Source organism: Callithrix jacchus, chromosome 2, assembly GCF_049354715.1.
Source record: "Callithrix jacchus isolate 240 chromosome 2, calJac240_pri, whole genome shotgun sequence".
NCBI lineage: Eukaryota > Metazoa > Chordata > Mammalia > Primates > Cebidae > Callithrix > Callithrix jacchus.
This window is the reverse complement of record NC_133503.1, coordinates 13,802,319-13,827,004: the sequence shown is the minus strand read 5'-3', so window position 1 is coordinate 13,827,004 and position 24,686 is coordinate 13,802,319. Positions and strand designations below refer to the sequence as shown.

The 24,686-nt window shown below is 40.0% G+C and overlaps 1 protein-coding gene across 2 annotated transcripts; it reads right to left on the bottom strand.

Moving 5' to 3' along the window:
• On the bottom strand, positions 1-24,671 carry CYP3A4 (cytochrome P450, family 3, subfamily A, polypeptide 4). Of its 2 annotated transcripts, none has more exons than XM_078352923.1 (13): positions 19,860-21,532; positions 18,930-19,023; positions 17,738-17,790; positions 15,526-15,625; positions 12,482-12,595; positions 12,129-12,217; positions 10,695-10,843; positions 9,464-9,591; positions 8,322-8,388; positions 5,935-6,095; positions 4,293-4,519; positions 2,808-2,970; positions 1-532 (listed from the first exon to the last, which is right to left on the bottom strand). In XM_078352923.1, the coding sequence occupies exons 1-13, from the start codon at positions 19,868-19,870 to the stop codon at positions 437-439; spliced, it is 1,452 nt and encodes a 483-aa protein (XP_078209049.1). In that variant the 5' UTR covers positions 19,871-21,532; the 3' UTR covers positions 1-436. The 2 variants fall into 2 exon arrangements, with proteins under 2 accessions (XP_078209049.1, NP_001191369.1); NM_001204440.1 differs by lacking the exon at positions 19,860-21,532 and adding an exon at positions 24,530-24,671 and having other exon boundaries at positions 349-532.
• Between the last annotated feature and the right edge of the window lie 15 nt (positions 24,672-24,686).

Genomic DNA, 24,686 nt, shown 5'->3' with positions numbered 1-24,686 from the left:
TTTCGTAAAGAGATTTTTATTTATTTGCTTAATATAAAACTTTCATAGAATACTCCTGATAAAACATCTCATATAAATATCACTCTTAGAGCCATCAAAATAATTCTTATTTTCATTAATAATTGTGGATGAAATTATTGAGAAATGTTTATTCTCTTAGAATGCAGAAGGAGTTAATGGTGCTAACTGGGGGTGAAGGAGATAGTCCTTTGAGAAGCAGAGAAGCCAAATCTAGGTCACCTCCTTTATATTACCAACTGTAACACTCTACACAGACAGTGAGATAGCTCAATGCATGTACATAATCCCCAGTTATTTATGCAGTACATTAGATTAAGCCCATCTTTATTTCAAAGTTCTATTCAGAAAGTAATTTGAGGTCTCTGATGTTCTGAGGCACAGCTTTCTTCAAGAGCAAAGCAGTCCTTAGGGAAATTCAGGCTCCACTTACAGTCCCATCCCTTGGCTCAACCTTTAGAACAATGGGTTTTTCTGTTTGAAGAAGTCCTCCTAAGCGTAATTTCAGGGGGATCTGCAACAGTTAAGCATATTGAGAAGCATTAAATAAAGCAAAAGTAGAAAGTATAGCATCAAAGTTTAAAAAAAGCATTAATGACAATAATGCTTTGTGAACATATGAAAACTACTTTCACCACTATAAATCTTAGATTCTTTATACTTACTCTATAATGTGTGAAGATTGGATAGTGAGACAATTTGTCATCTATCATTTAACAAAATATTTATGGAGCGCCTATTCTGTGCCAGGCTTGAGACAAATTCATGGGAACCTGTGTTCCTTTTGGATTTAAATTGTAAGTAAAATGGATGAGTTTTTAAAATCTAAAGCAATTTAAATCCAAAAGGTGTGGTGAAAGTAGTTTTCATATGTTCACAAAGCATCATACAAGGTATGATGGCAAACTATTTTTGAAGAGTCATATAAAGTTAATTTTGTGTATGTTGAAACCTTCAAGGTGATCCTGAGTAGGTATTATACATTTTAATTATATGGACAGTCTTCAACTTCCAGAGTCCAGTAATTCCTCCCAATTGAACCCACCCAGTATAAAGATGGGAAGACACCTTCAGTAAGCATTATTTCATTTTATTTTTTCACATCTCCCTTTGGCTTCCAAGAGTAGTGCAAGTGGGGAACTCCTCAATTCTTACAGTGTTTTGACTCAACTTTTAGCCCCATTTTTTTTTGTTTTTTTTAGCCCCATTCTTACTGAGACACTCCTTCAGTATTGAGGGGACACAACAGAGTGATATTCTGATCTCCACAGAGTAATGGGCAAGAAAACTGCCACAGAGATCAAGAAGCGCCAGCTTGGAAGCTTACCAGGGTGTACCTTCCCCATCCCAGGTGTGCCAGAGGACCACTTTCTCTCAGGGCTGAGTCCCCTGTCTAAGCACACATATAGGATAGCTACACAGCTGGCATGGAGCTATAAATAATATGGAATATGGAAATAATATCTATCTTCTTCCTCTCCTATGTAGAAAGCTTACTTAAGGGGCAGCATTGCATAATACATGAGACCTAGAAATAAGATTGATAGGGTCTTGCTTAATATGAATCAATGACTTTTGTTTTTTAACTTCTTCAGGGAAAAGATTCCTAATCTTTCTATAAATATAAAACCTTATTATTTAAAAAATTTCAAAAGGCATGAATATATTTCCCTGCAGACAGACATGGACATGCACATGTGCACACACATACACATATATACATAAATGTCATTTGTCAAATGGTCACATTAAATAGCTTAATGTTTGTATGTAAGCAGATTGACTGTACATCACTCCTCAAATATTTACCAAATGCTTGCATTAGATAAAGCCTCTTGTAAGGCACCACTGGGTTATTTTAAAAGGAGCAAAATGAGAGGATATTGTTAGTTGAGGAAGGAAGATATTCTTAGATACAGAGAAAATATAGAGAACAAAACTCAGTGATTTAATAATAGCAAATTTTGAAATTATATGATAATAGCCTCCAGTAACCAATAACAGAGCAGAGGAGTAAATGGACCCTGGACTAGGTGGAGAAGACACTTTGGAAGGGCTTGGGAATTGAACTAGGACTTGAAAGATAAGAATAGAATGAGGAAGAAAGAGGAAAGAACATTAATAGAGAGTTATAACTGGGTTGAAAAGTAGCCCAGTTGGATGGAGCTAGGCATCTGGAAGGTGAGGTCAGTCAGGATGGTCTTGGACTGTGGTAGTCCTTCATGTCTGCCAGAAATGCTTAAATTAGTGATTCTCAACCTTGGCTTCACATAAGAAACAATGTGGGAGCTTTTAAAGCCACACTCTGGGAAAATTAGTTTAGAATTTCTGAGATGTCCCAGGCATCATAAATTTTTAAAGCTCCATGGTGATTCAAATATACAGCTAGTGGTTGGGAGCCACTGACATGAGAAAGCCTCTGTAAGTTCTGGTGAGGGAGAGCATCATTCAAAAGTCAAAACAAGGTAATCATTGCACTTAATGATTGTCCAAAATACTTATCTTTCCAATCAACTTGAAACGGAATTTAAATTTTGCTCAAGTTCAAAGAGACTGCACATAATCATGGCATGCTAATCTACATTGACTTTACATGATGTTTTTAATGCTATAGCTTTTTGACTCCAGAACAGAAGCACCCTTAAAGATCATAGATGGGTCCACATATATTCTTTGGCCCATAGAAGAAATTATTAAAAGATTAAATGAGCATATTCTTTTTAAAAAATATAGACCATTCAGTTAAAAGAATTCTTAATAAAACATTATTTATACAAAAATTGACTTACCTGTGTTTCTTTACAAGGTTTGAAGGAGAAGTTCTGAAGGACTCTGATTAGAGCAAGTTTCATGTTCATGAGAGCAAACCTCATGCCAATGCAGTTTCTGGGTCCAGTTCCAAAGGGTGTGTATATGTAAGGATCTATGTTGTCCTTGTTATTCTTACTGAACCTAGTTCCAGATTGGTAGATTAAAAAGTTAATGACATAATACCCTGAAGAGTTACATGTTAGGGTTTCTTACTTAGGGCCCACCCCTCAACTAGTAGTATACAGGATACTTTTGTGGGCTGGTCATTGAAATCCTGCTATGCTTATTTTGCTATGAGAATTGTAAGCTACAGATCCTTTCTACTCTCCTTACACTATAGGAGCTTTCAGTCTGGTTGAGATGAGATAAATGGTGTTGCACAGAATCTTTATTTCTTTCTTTCTTTCTTTTTGAGATGGAGTCTCACTCTGTTGCCCAGGATGGAGTGCAGTGGCACAATCTTGGCTCACTGCAACCTCTGCCTCCCAGGTTCAAGTGATTCTCCTGCCTCAGTCTCCCACGTAGCTGGGACTACAGGTGCCCACCACCACACCTGGCTAATTTTTGTATTTTTAGTAGAGATGGGGTTTCACCATGTTGGTCAGGATGGTTTCGATCTCTTGACCATGATCCGCCTGCCTCGGCCTCCCAAAGTGTTGAGATTACAGGCGTGAGCCACCATGCCTGGCCAAGAATATTTATTTCTAAACACTAAAATTATATTCATGGTGGTGATGTGTTGACAGTATAAAAGGCAAGTAAGTGATGAGACCAATTGATGGAAAAGTAGTTTCCTGCCTCAATTCACATTTGTGTTGGTCATGCAGAAGGAGAAGGGGAAATTGTCTTGCACTATTTCAAAATTGTTGTTTTGCAACTTCCTTCTCCTCTCCTCTCTTGTCTAATTCTCCTCTGTCTCCTCCCTCCCTCTTGTTCTCTCCATTTCTCCCTGTTTCTCCGCCTTTCTCCCCCACTCCTCCATAAAATAGTTTAAGTCAGATAATTTACATGGCCATATGATGCTTCTGTACTGATGTATAGCAGTATCATCACCGCTTTGTCTGTTCCACTAAGCTATAAATTCTTTGAAGATTAGATCCAATAAAAAAAATTTATCCAAATTTGATTCCTAAATATTTGATTATATTAAGGAAAAAATATTCATTTGAGGGATAAATAATAATAGCATTATGATCATGTGTTTTAAAAGAGTCCATATATTTTGGGACATAATTGATGACCTTCATCTTAAGTTGTTGGGACTGTGGGTAGCTGTAGCTTTCTTTTTTCTAGTCTATGGTTTGTAAAGTGTGACAATGATCAATTTGATGATTTTTAAAAAACTTTTTAAAAAGACAAGCAAATGATTGTACAACCACATGACTGTCCTATAGATTAAGAGAGGCAGAATATGCTTGAACCAGTCTGGTTCAGGGAGGGCTCCCTTCCCGGGAGCCTTGTACCTTTCAGGGAGGAACTTCTCAGGCTCTGTCCAGTACTTTGGGTCATAGTGAAGAGCATAGCTTGGAATCATCACCACTACCCCTTTGGGAATGAACACCCCATTGATTTCAACATCTTTTTTGCAGACCCTCTCAAGTCTCATAGCAAGTGGGAATAATCTGAGTGTTTCATTCACCACCATGTCAAGATACTCCATCTGTAGCACAGTGTCATAGGTGGCTGGTGCCTGGAAAGATAGAAACAGATTTGGATACATTGAGAATTTGAATTAACTTTTAACTCAGTTCATGTAGTACTACTGAAGAGTTAGGAGCTTCAGAGACTAACTTATACTGGTAAAGGATCGTAGCATTCATAAAGTATTTTAATGACTGTCATGCCCATTGATGTGCTGAAGGCCCACTGAGATGGGTGGAGGAATAATGAAGGTAGGAGACATTCGGCACCGTCCTCACCCAGGTACTAAAATCTTTAGCATAACCCTATAGTGGTTTTTCTTTCTCATGGAAATAGATGTGACTAATAGGCTATGACCACTAGCATCAAATAAAATGTGATAAAGTGACTGTCACCTTTCAAAAAAGAAGTCACATGCCTGTAACCAGGAAAGTAAAAACAGATATAAAGAGCAAATTCTCTGTGCCACACAAGGATTATTGGTTGCAAAGTCCTGCATGGTAACTTTTTGTTATACATACAAACAACAAGAGTTACAAAGCAGGATTTGTATTATATGTGTGTGTGTACAAAAAACCGGACTTTTGTTATATAAATAAATATGAAGAGAAACACTATATTATATAAAATCTCTATCAATAACTTGAGAATAAACTAGTCCCTTTCTATCCCAAATGTGGCAAAAGAAGGTTCTGGTTGGATGTTACCAGAGCACACAATTTCAGTGCTAGTGAAAGTTATAAAGAGGCTGGAACAGCCCTGTCCTCATTTGTTGAAACCGTCTCCTTGTTGCTTCAGGGCTGGACTGTAATCTCTATCCCTTTGTGTTCACCTCCCTGCCACACCAGGGCTAGCCCCAGAAGCTAGGTTTCTTCATACCACAAAGAGTCCCAGTTTTGGCAGAGGCCTGAAAACGGTGTGGGTGATATGCCCCTTGTACTTGGTGTTATATTTGAAAGGCAATATTATAGAGGTTAAGAGTTTAGTTCAGGAGTCAGATATCCTGGTTCCTCGCTTGGCTTCTTCACCAGTAGCCACCTACTGGAACATGAGACAGGTGTGGGGCAGAGCTGAGTCAGCCTGTGCAGAACACTCAGGACCAAGCTCTGTCAGACCACAGCCAGACCAGAGCAATATCAGCAGAGCTCACTCACTATCCAGATATGGGAGCAACAAATGCTTATTGCTGAATGCCACTGAGGTTTTTGGATGTTTTTAACAGCATTATTGTGGTAACAAAAAGCAGATGAACCGGGGCCAGCACTGTTTTACAAAGATCTTATAGACCCGCCAGTCGCAACCATTCCTATGTTTCTCCCTTTGTTTTTCTCCTCAGAGCCTTCCTACATAGTGTCAGTGAAAGAATCATGATTATGCTTACGAAAATTCTCCTGGGAAGTGGTGAGGAGGCATTCTTGCTAAGGCTTCACCTCTTCCCTTCATCTCCAGGGGTCATCCACTCACCTTGTTGGGTAAAACTGCATCAATTTCCTCCTGCAGTTTCTGCTGGACATCAGGGTGAGTGGCCAGCTCATACATAATGAAGGAAAGAGTGCTGCTGGTGGTTTCATAGCCAGCAAAAATGAAGATAATTGATTGGGCCACGAGCTCCAGATCAGACAGAGCTGAAAGGAGAGGAAAGACATTTTAAGTAAATCAGGTCAATGGAGGGCGTCACAGTTTAGAAGAGAAATCTAAGTGAAGCCTCTGAAAGCAATTCAGAGTCACACTGGGGGTGGTTTCACTCTGATGTGTATCTTACAGAGCCAGAACAAGGCAAATCATTTTCATCCAGTTTTCCCCAAGGTATACAAGAATGTGGGCCATCCACTCCTCCTCATGCCATCCCCGCCACCTGCACAGCTGGGTAATTTCCAGAGAGAGTGTTTCTACATAACCTACTCAGTTTTATGGATGTGCTTCTTGAATGATCCTAAAAGTACTTTATTGTAAATTAATATGGGGTAGTCTTCTCCCCCAAGAAAAATGTAATTTATTTTAGCTACAATATATCTTGACCAACTTTGAGGGAATTTGCAACATGAATGGTTAAATATAGGGAAAATTAAAGGACCTTCCCTGTAGATATGTTTGAGGGAATTTAAGGGACCAATATTGGACTACAGACCACCTCTAGCTACTCAAAGTGTGTTCCACAGTTCAGAAGCATCTAGGAGTTTATTAGAAATGCAAAATCTCAAACCCCACCCTTGAACTACTGATTCAAAATCTGAACTTTCACAAGATCAGTGATTTGTTTGCATAGCCTAGCTTGAGAAGCATGGATATCTTTGAAAGGTGTTAGGTGATAGATCTAGGCTACAGTTTTCAGAATTTGCTATCTCAGGATATACAGGAACTAGAGATGGACAAAAAGCTATATGATTGGTGACTGACTGTAGTCTGATGAATAGCATTAAAATTGCATCAGCTCCTGTGATTGCAAGTTGGCCCCCCTCTCAATTTTTTTTCCTGAGAGAAGCTCAGTATGCTCCATCACTCATCTATTTGATTAGGACTGGATTAGGACCTTAGAGACCTGGAACACAGAAATAAATATGGTGCCTGCTCCAACTATGTAGATCACAACCAAAACCAATATGAAATGAGTGTGAGAAAGGTCAACAGAGCTGTGATTTACCAGTGAAGATTTCTGTGATGTAGTTGTGGGTAAATTCAACTATCTAATAATTGTATTCAGTTACCATGAACCTGATGATACTGATGTGGAATTGAACTATAAGCTCAAAGTTTAGAGCTCTCCTGTCCAATAAGGTAGCCCCTATCCACATGTGGCTATGTAAAATCAAATTTCATTCAATTAAACTTAAATACCATTTAAAATTGTTCTTCAGTGGCACTAGCCACATGTCCAGTGCTCAATAGCCATATGTGTCTAGTGATTTCTATATGAAACAGTAAAACAATAGACTGTTTCCTTTATCACAGCAAGTTGTATTGGGATAGATTAATAGATAGATAGATGATATATGATAGAGAATAGATAAGTAGATAGATGATAGATGGACAGATAATTGATAGATGATTGACAGAAAGAAGTAGATGTAGACATGGACATATTTAAAGCAGACTACTAGAATTACCCCAGTCCTGCTCTCTAGAACCAATGGGTAAATATTCAGGAATTTTGTGAGATGGTTGCCAAATCCTGGTGGCTTGAAATTGACCATGGTCATCATTTTGCCACTGTCATAATAATAATGACTTTGGTAAAAAACCATACGTGGGTTGTAAAACAAGTAGGTGAAAGATTAAAGACAAAGAGGATATTTACATGGTCTCAGAGATTTCCCCTACAAGTTACTTACCCATTCGAAAGGGAAAAACTAACTTTGCAGTAGATTAACCTGGTGAACACACTTTCAGCAAGTCCTGCCAGTTAAAATCACCCTTATTTGGACAGTGTCTCCTGACTGGATGTTAGATGTATTAGGTTGCTGTAAAAGGAACTGCGGTTTTGGCTATTAAGAGTCATGACAAAAACCACAATTACTTTTGCGGCAACCTAATACATTTCCAGGCAGAAGTTGTGTTTCAGTGGATCTGGAGGAGACTGAGAACTGGCATTTGATCTGATGTAGGTGATCCACAGACCGCTTACTTTATGGCATGCCAGGTTTGCTTAGGGTTGCCCTTCAAGCTTAGAACATGGCTATCTATGCCTGTATGCCCCTAGAAAGTGCCTCTGCTACCAATTATACATCCAAACGTGTCGTTCTGCTATGTGGCAGAAATTCTCATCTTCCTCGAATACTTCCTGCACATTTTCAGAACAAGGACCTCCCTCTTAGTGTCCCCACCAGCAGCCCCCAGAAGCACTCTTTGGTTACCTTTGTCAGACTCAGTTTCTTTCGAATTCTGGGAGTCAATCATCAGCTGAAGGAAATCCACTCGGTGCTAGAAGCAAAAAGAGACATTACATTGACAGGAAGTGACTCATGAAATCAGAAGTAAACAGAAGTGCAGTCCTCAACCTCCCTTCTGAGAATATGGCCCCTTGAAGACCAGAAATCTGATGGGTGTTGCCTGAGTCACCAGTGAAAAAATTATCCATCTAAATCCTTGGAAAGCAAGATGTTTTCCTGAAACAAATCTGGTTATCATATTCAATTGCTTTTTGGTCTTTGCTCCTTCCTGATCCTCAGTCCTCTGTCTTTTGGACACAGCTTCCTGGCCAAAAAGTTGCTAGCTCTTTCTGTGGTCATAACTGGTACCCATGAAGAAGTCCTGGACCTTTTATTCTTGTCTTCTTCCCCATGTCCACAAAGATTAATCTCCTGACATTTCCAGAACTTAGCAGCTTTGGTGGGAGCATCTTGAAATACTCCAACATTCCCAAACTCTATACAATCTTCATTGACACCTGGGTTACCCAGTCCTGCCTCCCTGACCTGCAGACATTCTTTGGCTGCCCTCTAGGGCTCATAAAAGCAAAGTTGAGTTAGCCAGCCTTGCAGCCTCAATCCCAGAGAAGACCTCTGTTCACTTCAGGTTGTGAAAGGGCTCAGATGTAACACACACTATACTTCAGCAGGTGGCCTGATAGGGCCTTTCATTGCAGAATGTGTAAAATAACAGGCTTGTATTTGAAATGACTCTTTACCAATCTATGATCTGGGGAAAGTATAATACCAGTAAAATATATTCCAAACAGTAATGTTTATCCTTTGACAATTTATTGAAGGGAAGTGAAGTGGTAAAATTTTATCTCAGTAGTATTTATGCCATGACATACTAATTGTTGTGCCTGATAACAAATTTTAAGTGCTGTCTCTGACTCATTCTCATATCTCCTTCCCCAAACTACACCGTCTGCATTCCTACCAGATGAATTCTCCTGCTCTAGACATAGGTACTCTTTATGTTAAAATCTCTCTTTTAAAACATACAGGTAAGTGCACCGATCATATGTATATTATCAAACAAATTATGAAAAAATAAACATCCTCCTATAACTACCACCAGATTTTACCTTATGTGTATCTTTGAGGCGACTTTCTTTTATCCTTTTTATAGATTTTCTTAAAAAACTTGTAGAATCTCTTGGAAACATGGAAATATTTAATGCTTCAAGAATTGGGGTAAGGAATGGAAAGATTGCTGTAGGAAAAACAAAACAAAAGAAAAGGAAACCATTGTGAACATGCACATTTTACCAGAGCAATTCTAATTTTCTCTCCAATCAGAAGAGTAAACGACATCAAGGTTCTCAACTAGAAGCCATTCCTTCTATGACTTTTACCCATTTTCCAGGCCAGTGGCTGAGCAAGGGCTCTACACATAGGGACCACCACTACAGAAGTGAGATCAGCAGCCCCTTCTGCATCTTTCGAATGATGAAAGGAACAAAATTCAATGCCCTAATTTCTTAGCCTTTATCTATTGGACTAGAGTCTCTTAGGATAACCCAAATCATAATCTGCTGCTTAAATTAATCATGCTGTTCAAGAAATAGTAGTCATGATAGAAATAACATAGCATATCTCTGTCACCTATCATGGAATAAAGCTAAAATCAATAAGGGAAAGAAAATTGGGAAACTCACACATATGTGGAAGTTAAATATAAACTCTTAAGTAACCAATGAGTCAAAGTAGAAACCCAAAGGGCAAATAGAGACTGTTTTGAGGTGAAAACAAATTAAGATGTGATATGCCAACAACTCATGGGATTTAGCAAAGGAAGTGCTCAGAGGGAAACTTATAGCTATAATGTCTAAACTTAGGAGAACAAAAAATCACAAATCAATAATCTACATTCATGCCACAACACGGTAAACAAAGAAGTGCAAACTAAGCCTAAAGCCAGCAGAAGAAAGAAAATGATACAGCCTAAAGTACAAATTCATGAATCAGAGAATTAAAAAACTGATAAATTAATACCATTTCTATGAAGTATCCAGAATAGGCAACTTTCTGCCTCTTTATGTTTTCTGTACATAAACATAAAGAGGCAGAAAGCTGATTAGTGTTGCATATGATGACAGGGTTTGTGGCAGGGGTTGATAGCTAAAGTGTATGAGGTCTCTAGATTGACAAAAATGTTTTAGGGTTTACAATGGTGATGGTCACACATGTCTTCAAGCACATTGCAAACCACTGAACTGTATATTTTAAGTGGATGAATTACATGGTATGTGAATTATATCTCAATAAAGCAGTTATTTTTAAAAGAGAGAGAAAAGGAAATAGTAGTTCACATACTTATTGAGAGAAAGAATGGATCTAAAAAGTCAAATCTTAAAAGCTTCTTGGTGCTTTCCACAAAGGGGTCTTGTGGATTGTTGAGAGAGTCGATGTTCACTCCAAATGATGTGCCAGTGATCACATCCATGCTGTAGGCCCCAAAGATGCTGAGTGGAGAAAGACATGGAAAATTAAAATCAGCGCCTCTTTACCATTCCTCCAGCATACATGCAACAGGAAACCCACATGTCCAGTCAAGACAGGTAAAGAGCCACAGACTTTCAGAACTATCTGCTGGATCATCTCCCATCACACTCCCTCAGAAGGTGGTTATCAGGTGCTAGCAATGTAGCTGGCCCTACACTGGGTGTGATGGAGACACTGAGCTGAGTTAGACTCACCTTTGAGGTCAAGGAACCCAGTCATAGAAAGACAGAGACCCATTATCAGACAACTACAGTAGCATGTGTTGAGTGTGGATGATACGAGATGTGTAAGCACTGTGCTTTAGCAGGACAAGAGTGGAATAATTAACTCTTCCTAGTGGATTCAAGAAAGGTGATGTCTGACTACAGACTCTATGCCCAGAGCTGATTCCTCTTCAGCACTTTACAAAACAGCAGCACCCTGTTCTGAGCCCCCAGAAATATTGTCCTTATTCTCTACAATCCCTGCTAAAGCTTTGGAAAGTTTCACTATCCCCAGTTCTTGTGAGCTGAGGTTGCCCTGATGGCAGAATCATTTTTGTAAAATATAATGACCAAGAATGTCCTGGTTAAAAATAATCTCTCAAAAACTGATTTGGAAATTCCTATACCTAAGTGACCACATATCCCCAGTCTGCCCAGGACAGGCTCAGATGACACCCATTGTTCCTGCAAAATTGAAGCACATACTAGTGTAGACAGCAAATAATAGGTTTGCCCTACCTATGGTGTTTCTAGCATCCTTTCTCTTTAAGACTGGAGGAAAAAGTAGTAGTGGGAATGTTTAATCTTTTGTATGTTACTGATATCCTCAGAAAAACCGTGAAAGGATCAAAGTTATTTAAAGTTTTCCATTATAACTTTCCCACCCTACTCGCTGCCAACCAACAGATACCAAGTGCCTTCCATTTCCACCATCCCATACACTCCATACTTAAAACTTTGGTATAATCATGCTTTTTTCCCCCTAAACTATGTATTTAGTCTTCCAGAATATTCAAGGTGACAGTTTATCAGAATAAGTAAATTGTGGCTCGTGTGCACAGGGGAGAAGACCCTTTACCTCCAGCTGCCCCACCTCCTCATGGAAGCTGCCCCATCTTGGGTGACCCATGGGAGTTGCAATATCACAGCCCTCCTTTTGTCTGGTCACTGGAATAACCCAACAGTGGCAATATTAGCTCCATGGCAGGCAGCTGGAGGGGCTAATGATGGCTCAGAACCCCATGGCTGTGCTCCTACTTACTCTTTCATGTTGATGGGCTTGCCTTTCTCTGCTTCCCGCCTCAGGTTTCTCACCAACACCTCTCCATACTGGGCAATGATAGGGACCATCTAAGCACAAAACACACCACAACCCATAGTTAATGCGCAGACTCAAGTCCCAGAAGGACATGGCTTTCTCCAGCATGGAGCAATAAGTGACATTTGATAATGAATTTTTTGATGTCTTTTCTGTACATAAACATAAAAGACCATTTTTAGGAAGCTCAAATTCAGTGGACTAACCTTCAGAAAGGGATTGTGATCTTACTTTCTACCTGTCCCCATCAGCTTCATTCTTTAAGTTTCTAATTAAAACTCACGTTATTTTCATACCTCTTTGAGTTTTCCACTGGTGAAGGTTGGAGATAGCAATGATCGTATTCTCTTCCATTCATCATCCTGAGCTATAGAGATGGCACTTTTCATAAATCCCACCGGACCGAAAGGCTAGAGTTCAAAGCAGAAACATTTTGTCCTACATCAGTTGTGGAGATCGCCATGGTTGTAGAAAATGTATTAAACAGGCATCACATTAACAAATATTTAGTGACTATCTACTAGGTGACAGGCCCTATGCTAGATGCTCAATAGAGATTTATCCCAGATGCCCAATGTCCTGGGATGTATTTGCATGTGGGGCAGTGTTCAAGAGACCCAGCCACCTGATGTGGTCTCCAGCCTCTATATCCCAGTCTCCTTTTGTATGCAAATTCTCCACATGGTAGGGAACCTGGTCTTCCAGTGGAATAGACAGGATGAAGACCTAGCACTTGCCCCCAGGACTATGCAGTGTAGAGAGGGAGTGGTGACAGACAGGCAGATGGCTTTGCTGGACTGTATGTGGCCTCAGACAAGCTCTGTCTTTATGTTCACCTACAAAATGGATAACTTGAAAAAGAGGTGCCTTGATGTGGTGATTTTTAAAAAATAGTAGGTAAAAATTTTAAAACTAGGAATGTATTTTGAAGAAATAGTGAGATTCCATGAAAATTCTTTTCTCTTAATTTTTTATTCCTTCTCTTAATTTTTTATTCCATAGATAGAAAGAAAAAGAGATAATTATTTTTGCCAACTTGGAACTGGCCTATCAAGCCAACATGCTTGAAACTTTCTTTCATCTTCCATAACCATATTTTGTTTTATAATGAGCACTTCCAGCACTCATTTATGATAAAAACTCAGCAAATTAGGGAGAGAAAGTTCCTCAATTTGATAAAGGGAATCTACAAAAAAAAAAACCAACCAACCCACTTCATCATGCTTAATGATGAAAGACTGAATGCTTCCCTCCTAAGATTAGGAACAATTCAAAAATTCACCACATTTACTCAACATTATACTGGGAAGTCCTAATGCAGTAGACAAGAAAAAAGAAATAAAAGGCATACAAATTGGAAAGGAAATAAAAGAATTGTCTCCATTTCCAGGTGACATAATTGTCAATGTACAAAATCTCAAGGAATATACAAAAAGACTACTTTGTAGAACTACTAAGTTTTGCAAGGTTCTAGGATACAAGATCAACACACAAAAACCAAGCACATTTCTATGTAACAACAATTAATATATGAAAATACAAGAAAAACATAATATAATTTAGAGTCACTCCAACAAAAATGAAATACCTTAGCAGTAAATCTAACAAAACATGTACAGGATGTCTATGCTGAAAACTACAAAATGTTAAAAGCAGTCAAAAGAAACCTAAGGAAATGGAGAGGCATACTATGTTTATGAATTGAAATACCAAACATAGTAAAGATACAGATTTTCCCTAAGTTGATCTATACATTTAATTCAATTCTTGTCAAAATAACAGGTTTATTTATAGACACTGATAAACTCACTCTGAATTTTTATGGAAAAACAGAAGACCAGGAAAAGCTGAAACAAATCTGAAAAAGTAAGTCAATAAAAGTGGGAAGAATCACTCTACATAATGTTAAGAGTTACTGTACAGCGTGTCAGACACAGTATCACCAAAGCAAGCCATAGACAGCCTGCATAACCTAAGAGGATCTGGGGCAATACATATCATCAAGCAATACAGTTATCTTCATGAGTTTTGGGACAAATTAGCTGCATATCTATCATCAAGAGATTCACAATCAAGATCTGTATCAAGATGAAGAATTTCAAATAGCACATGTATGACCATGTCTGAAATGTAAGCATTCTCTAGCATAATTTGTATTGAAATAAACTATGTTATCAACTTGAATGTAAATGTACATGTGCAGATATTCCTAAAGCTTTTATTGACAAAAAAAAAAAAAAAGAGTTACTGTACAGCTACTAGAGTCACGACAGTGTAGTATTGGTGGAGGAATAAACATGGTGATCAATGGGACAGAATAGCAAATGAGAGATGCATGGAAATAAGCCCAACTGATTTTTAACAATATGCCCACCTTTCCAAAAATGGTGTTGGAACAACTGGACAGCCAAAAGCCACAAAAAAATGAACCTTGATCTAAATCTCCTACCTTATGCAAAAAATAACACAAAATGGATAATAGAGTTACATTTAGTAAAGCATTAAACTTTATGACTTTTAGAAACAAACAGCAATATAGGAAGAAGGGCTAGGCAAAGAACTTTCAGACTTGACACCCAAAGCACAATCCATAAAAGGAAATATTAATACATTGGCCTCCTCGAAATTAAAAAAAAAAAAAGTTTGCTCTGATATAGACCCTATCAGTGAAAAAGACTTGTGACTGTAGGATAGCAGAAGGGAGCCACATGGTGATGGAATGGGTATTCATCTTGATCATGCTGATCATCGCACAAGTCTACGAATGTGATAAATTTGCACAGAACTACACACACACTCAAGACCAGCCTGGCCAATTTGGTGAAACCCTGTCTCTACTAAAAATAGAAAAATTAGCTGGGCATGGTGGTCTGTGCCTGTAGTCCCAGCTACTTGTAGGGAGGATGAGGAAGGAGAATCACTTGAGCCCGGGAGGCAGAGGGTGCAGTGAGCGAAGACTGCACCACTGCACTCCAGCCTGGGCGACAGAGCAAGATTCTGTTTCAAACACACACACACACACACACACACACACAAAAAAAAAAAAAAAAAAAAAAAAAACTACACATACAAATATACAAATGAGGGCACATAAAACTGGTGAAATCTGAATAAGCTCTGTAAACTGTATCAATGTATTAATGTCAATTTTCTGTACTATAGTAACATGAATATACTATATAGTTATGCAAGATTGCAAGATGTTACCATTGGGGGAACAGGATAAAGCGTACGTGGAACCTTCCTGAACATTTTTTAGGGAACTGTCTATAAATATATAAGAATTTCAAAATAAAAATTTAATCAATCAGCATTTAAAGTTTAAAAAATAGATGCTTACCCTCCGGTTAGTGAAGACAGAATAACATTCTTTCACTAGCACTGTTTTGATTATGTTGGGATCTGTGATAGCCAGCACAGGCTGTCGACCATCATAAATCCTGTGTGGAAAAAAACAGAGTTGATTAAACATCAGCAGCCTTATTCTACAACAGGAGCCAAACCCTGGAAGCCAGGTTTTGATCCTGACATTACATAATCCCCTGCTTGTACAATCCACAGCAACCTTAGGTTCTAGTTCATTAGGTATGACACATGGCAAGAGTCTGACACAGGAGCCACCCAAGTCTTCGTATGACTAAAGGGTAATGTGGGCCAAACAGGGAAGAGACATTGAAAGACAAAAGAGCTCTTCAAAGAGATCATGGTTAGAAATACAGGAGAGCATTTGTTAAGCTGGGTGGTGCATACATGGGTATTTCCCATGCCATTCTCCATGATGTTTCATATGTCTAAATATATATATATTTTTTTGAGATGGAATCTTACTCCATCACCCAGGCTGGAGTGCAGTGGCACTGTCTTGGCTCGCTGCAACCTCCACCTCCTGGGTTCAGACAATTCTCCTGCCCCAGCCTCCCGAATAGGTGGGACTACAGGTGCATGCCGCAAAATTTTTTGTATTTTTAATAGAGGCAGGGTTTCATCATATTAGCTAGGGTGGTCTTGATCTCCTGACCTCGTGATCTGCCCATCTTAGCCTCCCAAAGTGCTAAGATTACAGGCATGAGCCATTGCACCCAGCCCAAAATATCTCATTTTTGAAAAGAATATTAGGTTCATGAAAAATTGAAGGCAGGTAAATCATCAGAAGCTCACAAGGACTAAATGTTGCAAGGGGCAGTTGGTGTGGGCCCATGGACATCCTGAGCTGTGTGTTGTTTCTACTCAGTCGTGTTGCCTGGATGGGCGGTGCCAGCTCCACAGCACCCCGCAGCCGGCACTGAGGTTTCTGAGGACTTAGTGAGAGAAGATGAAGAAGCACAGAGGCAAAAGCTTCTCCCACCTGCTTCTAGTGAACAAACACAGCACCGCACCTCCTCCACTGCTCTCACCAAACCGCTAGCACCTCTGACAGGGAACAGCTGCTGCAATTGGTTGAGGCCACCTGATAAAATCAGTCCATCTGCCCCCAGGGAACACAGTGGTTTAAGAATATTCAGCATCTCTTCTTCAAAGTAAGCAAAATGGTATAAACCAGTAAGTACTTGTATATCCTTCTATTAAAAAGTCTTGGCTTAAATTTAATAACAAAATGGAAGGAAAAATTCCACACTTGCAGAGAAAGTGAAAAAAAAAAAACAACAAACAGCAGAGTATAAATGGTTTCCCAGTCTGTTTCTCTGTATCTCTCAACCCTTCTTTTAAAAGTACATTAATCCCAAAGTTTAAATGAAAGGGTTTAGGCTTTTAATTGGAAGTGAGTCCATGTGGGAAGGAGATGATGTCATGCATTTATGAGCACATATTAGAGGAGTCTGAAACAATGCATGTGATAAACGGGCACCTAAGGAAGGAAAAAGGAAAAGGGGAATAGGCAGCCACTGGACAGAAGGCAACGCTGGGAGTCCCTGAGCCAACAAAGCCTGGAGAAGAGTTGTAACCACAATGCTCCCAGCCTAGTTCAGACTGAGGAGCCTGACACCTGGCGACACGGATCCTTGGTAGGACAAGCCTTGAAAATGTTACAATAGCGAGTGTGAACGTTGTCAGAAGCAAGGTGACGTCACTGTGTGTGTGTGAACCCTGACAAATAAGGCTATGAAGAGGGGATTCTCATGCTTGTGTGCCTGATAAAACTACCATGAAAGACTTTGCAAAACCACAAGCTTGCACAAAGGCCATCCCAACCTTACACAAAAATAGTTTTTCAAGAACACCTGCCCAGCAACTGCCTGTTCAACCTTGGTGTGGAGCCACCCTTGTTATTGATCTTTATAGGGAAGGATAATTATTTCAAAACTGATATGAAACCCCCCTCCTATTTTCCTTGGAGCATCTTTGTCTTGCTTTACCCCCTGAATTTGCATATAGTTTAAAATGGCACACAGATTCCCACTGCAATAATTATCCTCTTCTTTCAGAGAACCTCTGTTTGTAGTTAGGTTGACAAGAGCTTCATCCTAAGAGGCTCTGGGCTGAGACTGTCCTCTGTGCTGGGGTAACTTCATCATAGAAACAGTCTACCCAATGGAGGTTTCCAGAATACTCACCCCCACATTTTTCCATACTTCTTGTAACATTCCATGTCAAACTTCCAAAAGCCCTGGGAGGAGAAACAAAATAATATTTGATTATTATTTTAAATGTACTTAACCCTGCCTCTAAATGGGACTGAAAACAGTCGAATCCAATGAAATCAGACTTGCTGGCAGTTAGAGGAAGCTTATTTAGAGACGTCATAAGGGAAAGGAGAGAAAACAGAGGAGATATTTGAAATGGGAAATTTAAAAATCACTCTAATTTCCTCCAAGTGTTGTGGATACTGAATGACTTATCCTTGTGTATACATACTAAGCAATATTTATTTGCTCCTTGTCTTTCAATGTCTTTTTTTCATGTGTTGTCTCTAAAATCTGATAAATCCCTGAATGATCACCTCCAGGGACAGTGGGGAAACTGAAGCTGAGGGAACGTGAGTGAGTGTCAGAAGGGAATGCACAGCCTTTGATCTCTTTGTTCGTCATCCTTTTCATTTATTTCTTGAGCTCGCTCTAGGATTCTAGCAGAATTATAAAGTTACAGACCCCAAGGACCTCTTTTAGTCTAGCAGATTTAGGTGAGTCTGAGGCATGTTGCTGAGTGACAAAATGGGTGAGCAACAGAATGACAAAGTGAACTTGCTTTCCAGTTTTCCAGCTTCACATGGAAGTTACGAGAAAATGTCGCCTCTACACATCGAACACAACAAATTATGACACTGGCTCGGAGTTTTCACTGAAAGTTAAAAACAATTGTGGCACTTTCTCAAGGACCTAGAAATAGCAATTCCATTTGACCCAGCAATTCCATTACTGGGTATATACCCAAAGGATTATAAACCATTCTGTTTATAAGGACACATGCACACGTATGTTCATTGCAACACTATTTACAATAGCAAAGACCTGGAACCAACCCAAATGCCCATCAACGATAGGCTGGACAAGGAAATTGTGGCACATATACACCATGGACTATGCAGCCATAAAAAATTATGAGTTTGTGTCCTTTGTAGGGACATGGATGAATCTGGAGACCATCATTCTTAGCCATGCTCTGGGTGATGTCTGCACACAGTTTCTGAAAGTGTAAAACCTCAGACCTTCCTCCCAAGGAGAAGCATTTTTACTGATGGAACTAAGCTGCTCTTTGCCATCAGTAAAAATGGCAAGGAAGCAAAATGGGGAGCTCCAGCACACTCACCTGACGGTAGTACAAAACAGTTCCCAAAAAGGGCAGAGGTGTGGGTCCTGGAATTCCAAGCTTCTTAAAAAGCCCATGTGAATGAGTTCCATATCTACAAAGTGAAACAGAAATCAGGTCGCAGGGATTGTGACTTTATAGATATATAGGGGCTGGTGAGTCCCTGACTGAGGAACTGGAACTGTCAAGAGAGGGAGGTAACATTAAGGCAATAAATAATAACAGTAACTCCAACGGCAAAGATTATATTTGTTCATCAGGTCCTTTCCTGCCTCCACCATGAGACCCCAAAAAGTCACAATGGTTAGCTAAAAGCAGCTGAAGTCTTCCTGGTCCCAGTCCTGGAGTGAATACTTGATAAATGTCCTCAAACATGAGTGCTCCTGAGAGATTCAGGTGGGAATTCTTCCAGGGCACTTCACTCCCTGATGTGTATTTAATAAGCGGACTCTTCCCTGATTTGGGAATCCTCAGCCTAGGTAGAAAGGGTGACTTTTTTTGTCTTCTGCAGTGATGAGATTTTGCATCATTGTATTCAGTCAATCACAGAGGGTTACTGAGAGGTATGGCGACCCTATCTTTAAGATTTGCTCAGAGGCTTCTATGCTTTCCCTTCCCTCTAAGCTCTGACTCTGTTTTAGGATCTGACCCTTCTTAAACCATCATTCACAGGTCTTGGAGGAGTCAGAGGCTTTATTTCTACAGATCGACAACTGTGCTCCAGGCTTCCATTGGCCTCAGAAATGGGAGCACCTTTCAGCTACTCTTCAATCTCTGTGGTCAGATGATCTGGTTGATTTGAGCTGTTGGGGAGGATGACTGACTCATATTTTCATGAATGACAGTGTGCAGAAGAATCACAACTAAAGAACCAATTTCCAGAATATTCCTCCTCTTGTGGAGTCTAACCTTCCAACTGGTGATACTCACCTGATAAGCATGGTACCAGTGCTATGGTCTGCATCTGTGCCTCTACGCAAATCTCATGTTGAAATGTAGTCCCCAATGCTGGAGTTGGGGCTTGGTAGGTGATTGGATCTTAGAGGCAGTTTCTCATAATTTAACACCATCCCCCCTTGGATGCTGTCCTCGTGACAATGAGATTTTATGAGATCTGGTTGTTTAAAAGTGTGTGGCACTTCCTCCCCTCTCTCTCTTGCTTCTGCTCCAGCCATGTAAGATCTGCCTGCTTCTCCTTCACCTTCTGCCATGATTGTAAATTTCCTGAGGCCTCCCTAGAGGCAGAAGTCGCTGTGCTTCCTGCAGAACCATGAGCCAATTAAATCTCTTTTCTTTATAAATTACCCAGCCTCAGGCATTTCTTTATAGCAATGCAAGAAAGGATGATTACAGCCAGACATGCTCATTTTTTTCAAGGCGATCAGTCACAAAGCAGTCAGTTTGTTGCCTCTGCACATCAACTATCTCTGTAGGAAAACCCATTAAGGCTGGTGCTCCCTATGGCAGGCCTGCTTGCAGCTCATCTTTGATGGGTCATGTATGGACTCTCCCAGCTGGGGGTTATGGGTGTCTGAAGACCTTCCCAGTCTGATGTTACTGAGGGGTGGAGGACTCGAGGAAGAACAAAGACTGATGGAAGGGGTCACCAGCCATCAATTCAACCATGAATCTGCTAGTCCCACAAAGTTGGCCTCAGAGAGGCAAATTAGGAAAATGTGGCTGAATAAGTGTGGCGTGTATAAATGGATCTGTTCACATTGTATGTGCTTTCAACTGAAAGACAGGGGCCTTCTAATGTCCATGTACCTTCCTGTTGATAGCAAAAGATGCAGTATTCCACATAACCATAAAATATTCCACAGTTGAATTAAGACCGTTTTCTCTTCTTTAAAGGGTAGCTTTTAAGGCAGTAAAGGTTCCAAACATTCTGTACAAATCCAGTGAGTCTTATAATATGTGGTAAAACACAACTGAGAAATTGCACTGGGGGTCGTGTTTGGAGGACCCAGAGGAGGCAGCACAGCCAGGCCCAATAGTGCATTTGGATCCTTCCCCCAGAACAGTTAGTGGAAGTGCATGCACCATTACTAAAACCAGGGTGGCCTTGGGTTTTCCCACTCCAGTTCCTTCCTTTGTTGTCAGAGCCATGGCAAATCAATGACACTAATCTCTGCTTCTAAACTTTCTACATGTTACCTGACCTCTCAGGCCAGGACAAACTATTGAGTTAATGTGTCAGCAGCATTGGCCCCGAGGAAAGATCTTGGCGAGTGTCTAGACTCACATGGTACCATGTCAAGGCAGAGGGTGAGCTGGGCGAAGTCTTTAGTTTCTTTCCAGCTGTCCTCTGTTTGGTAGAGTTATGCTGCTTTTGGTTCCAATGAAGAGGCTAACAGAAAAGCCAGTCATCTATTGCACATCATTGTGTTGGCCTAAGGAAGACATGGTCTACACTACAGTTCCTGACTCCTGGGCTGCACGAACATCATCTAAGGCTAAGGTATTGCCTGCCCGGCTGCCCAAATCTGTAGTGACAGCCCCACAACATGGCAGACCACACACACAGTGACACAGATGGTGCGCCACGTCCAGGCTTGAAGCAGATGAGATGCCAACCTGTTTGCCCTTCGAGTGACCTCCACTGTGGGGCCAGGACCCATGAATATCTCTTTGGAGCTGTATCCTGAGAGCTGAGGAATATTTTCTCACTTCATACTGATCCTACCTAGATACCTTTACTGTCGTCACTCACTCACAGTCTTGCTTGCTTCCCTGCCTTGAGAGTTTATGATAACCTGCTAAGCAGGTATATTAGAAAAGGAGGTATTAAGCCGTCAGGCAGGTGTATTTTAAAAGCAGTCTTGTCACAGAGATATACATTTGTGTGTTAGACTCATATTCCTGACATTAGTCTGGAAAGGTGAGGTTATTTTATACACATTTATTGTCACAAATACTGAACTAATAGCCCTCTTTTATCATCTAGGGGGAACGTGCTGGAAATAGTTTATCTCCAAAAAAAAAATCTGGTTTTAATAGAATACATTTAAGCCATATAAATTCATGCTAAAATATCAGCAGATGAAAACTATGTTGCCACAATGCACTGAATTTCTAACCTTTTCTATTTTTGTGTCATCATAATTCCCTATTCTTAATAAAAGTGAAATTGAGGTAGAAGTAAAATGTGACAGATGGGAAGGCTCCACTGCCCACAGTGGGGAGTAACTCTTCTCTCCACCTGCTCTAGGATGCCAGGAATCCCACAAAAAGACATATGCAATCCTGTCATAGAGATATACATTTGTGCATTAGACTCACAATCCCATATGCAATCCTGTCATAGAGACATACATTTGTGCATTAGACTCACAATCCCATATGCAGTCTTGTCATAGAGACATAAATTTGTGCATTAGACTCACAATCCCATATGCAATCCTGTCATAGAGACATACATTTGTGCATTAGACTCACAATCCCATATGCAATCCTGTCATAGAGACATACATTTGTGCATTAGACTCACAATCCTATATGCAATCCTGTCATAGAGACATACATTTGTGCATTAGACTCACAATCCCATATGCAGTCTTGTCATAGAGACATACATTTGTGCATTAGACTCACAATCCCATATGCAGTCTTGTCATAGAGACATACATTTGTGCATTAGACTCACAATCCTATATGCAATCCTGTCATAGAGACATACATTTGTGCATTAGACTCACAATCCCATATGCAGTCTTGTCATAGAGACATACATTTGTGCATTAGACTCACAATCCCATATGCAGTCTTGTCATAGAGACATACATTTGTGCATTAGACTCACAATCCCATATGCAATCCTGTCATAGAGACATACATTTGTGCATTAGACTCACAATCCTATATGCAATCCTGTCATAGAGACATACATTTGTGCATTAGACTTACAATCCCATATGCAGTCTTGTCATAGAGACATACATTTGTGCATTAGACTCACAATCCCACATGCAATCCTGTCATAGAGACATACATTTGTGCATTAGACTCACAATCCTATATGCAATCCTGTCATAGAGACATACATTTGTGCATTAGACTCACAATCCCATATGCAGTCTTGTCAGAGACATACATTTGTGCATTAGACTCACAATCCCATATGCAATCCTGTCATAGAGACATACATTTGTGCATTAGACTCACAATCCCATATGCAGTCTTGTCATAGAGACATACATTTGTGCATTAGACTCACAATCCTATATGCAATCCTGTCATAGAGACATACATTTGTGCATTAGACTCACAATCCCATATGCAGTCTTGTCATAGAGACATACATTTGTGCATTAGACTCACAATCCCATATGCAGTCTTGTCATAGAGACATACATTTGTGCATTAGACTCACAATCCCATATGCAGTCTTGTCATAGCGACATACATTTGTGCATTAGACTCACAATCCCATATGCAATCCTGTCATAGAGACATACATTTGTGCATTAGACTCACAATCCTATATGCAATCCTGTCATAGAGACATACATTTGTGCATTAGACTTACAATCCCATATGCAGTCTTGTCATAGAGACATACATTTGTGCATTAGACTCACAATCCCATATGCAATCCTGCCATAGAGACATACATTTGTGCATTAGACTCACAATCCTATATGCAATCCTGTCATAGAGACATACATTTGTGCATTAGACTCACAATCCCATATGCAGTCTTGTCATAGAGACATACATTTGTGCATTAGACTCACAATCCCATATGCAATCCTGTCATAGAGACATACATTTGTGCATTAGACTCACAATCCCATATGCAGTCTTGTCATAGAGACATACATTTGTGAGTAACTTTCCATATTCCAGTCTTGTCATATAGGATTATGAGTCTAATGCACAAATGTATGTCTCTATGACAAGACTGCATATGTCTTTTTAAATATACCTTCCCGACAGTTTAATACCTCCATTTTTCCCTTTATCATCTTCTACCGCAACGTAAAGGGAAAAATGTGAAATCCAAATTCTGGTTTAGTAGGCTGGGTCCAAACTATTGTCAATTAGATCATCCTTAATCAAAGCTGTCCCCAAACCCTTCTTGTCACTAAAGATAGATGGCGGTGATGCTTATTTATTTCTTTATAGATCTGCGTAAGATCTGTAATAATCTCTATATGTTTGTAGCATCCAACACTTAAGCTACTTCTCTTTGAACATCTATTTTTTTTTTTTTTTTGAGATGGAGTCTTGCTCTGTCACCCCAGCTAGAGTACAGTGGCATGATCTTGGCTCACTGCAACCTCTGCCTCCTAGGTTCCAGAGATTCTCCTGCTTCAACCTCCCAAGTAGTTGGGACTACAGACATGCACCCGCCATACCTGGCTAATTTTTGTATTTTTAGTAGAGACAGGATTTCATCATGTTAGCCAGGCTGGTCTTGAACTCCTGACCTCAGGCAATCCTCTCTCCTCGACCTCCCAAAGTGCTGGGATTACAGGTGTAAGCCACCGCACCTGGCCTGAACATCTCTTTTTGATCTTTAAAACAGATGAGGGAGAGTCCTGATTAGCACCCCAAGTCCAAGGAAACAGAGGAGAGGAGCCTGGACAGTTACTCACAGATACAGAAGCACCAGGCTGACAGCCAGGAGAAGCCAGGTTTCAACGGCCAAGTTTGGGATGAAATCCATCACTACTATCCTTCCTTATCTCTCTCCTCCGAGTCTTCCTTTCAGCTGCGTGCTGCTGTTTGCTGGACTGTGTGCATGGAGCTTTC

What these genes read in the sequence shown, in the direction of transcription:
- CYP3A4 (NM_001204440.1), bottom strand. Translation starts at nt 24,600, where the DNA reads ATGGATTTCATCCCAAACTTGGCCGTTGAAACCTGGCTTCTCCTGGCT. An exon ending in CTGTCTTCACTAACCGGAGG is followed by an intron (nt 12,596 to 15,525) that starts GTAAGCATCTAT and finishes TTTGAACTCTAG; the next exon opens with CCTTTCGGTCCGGTGGGATT. An exon ending in AACCTTGTAAAGAAACACAG is followed by an intron (nt 533 to 2,807) that starts GTAAGTCAATTT and finishes TAACTGTTGCAG; the next exon opens with ATCCCCCTGAAATTACGCTT.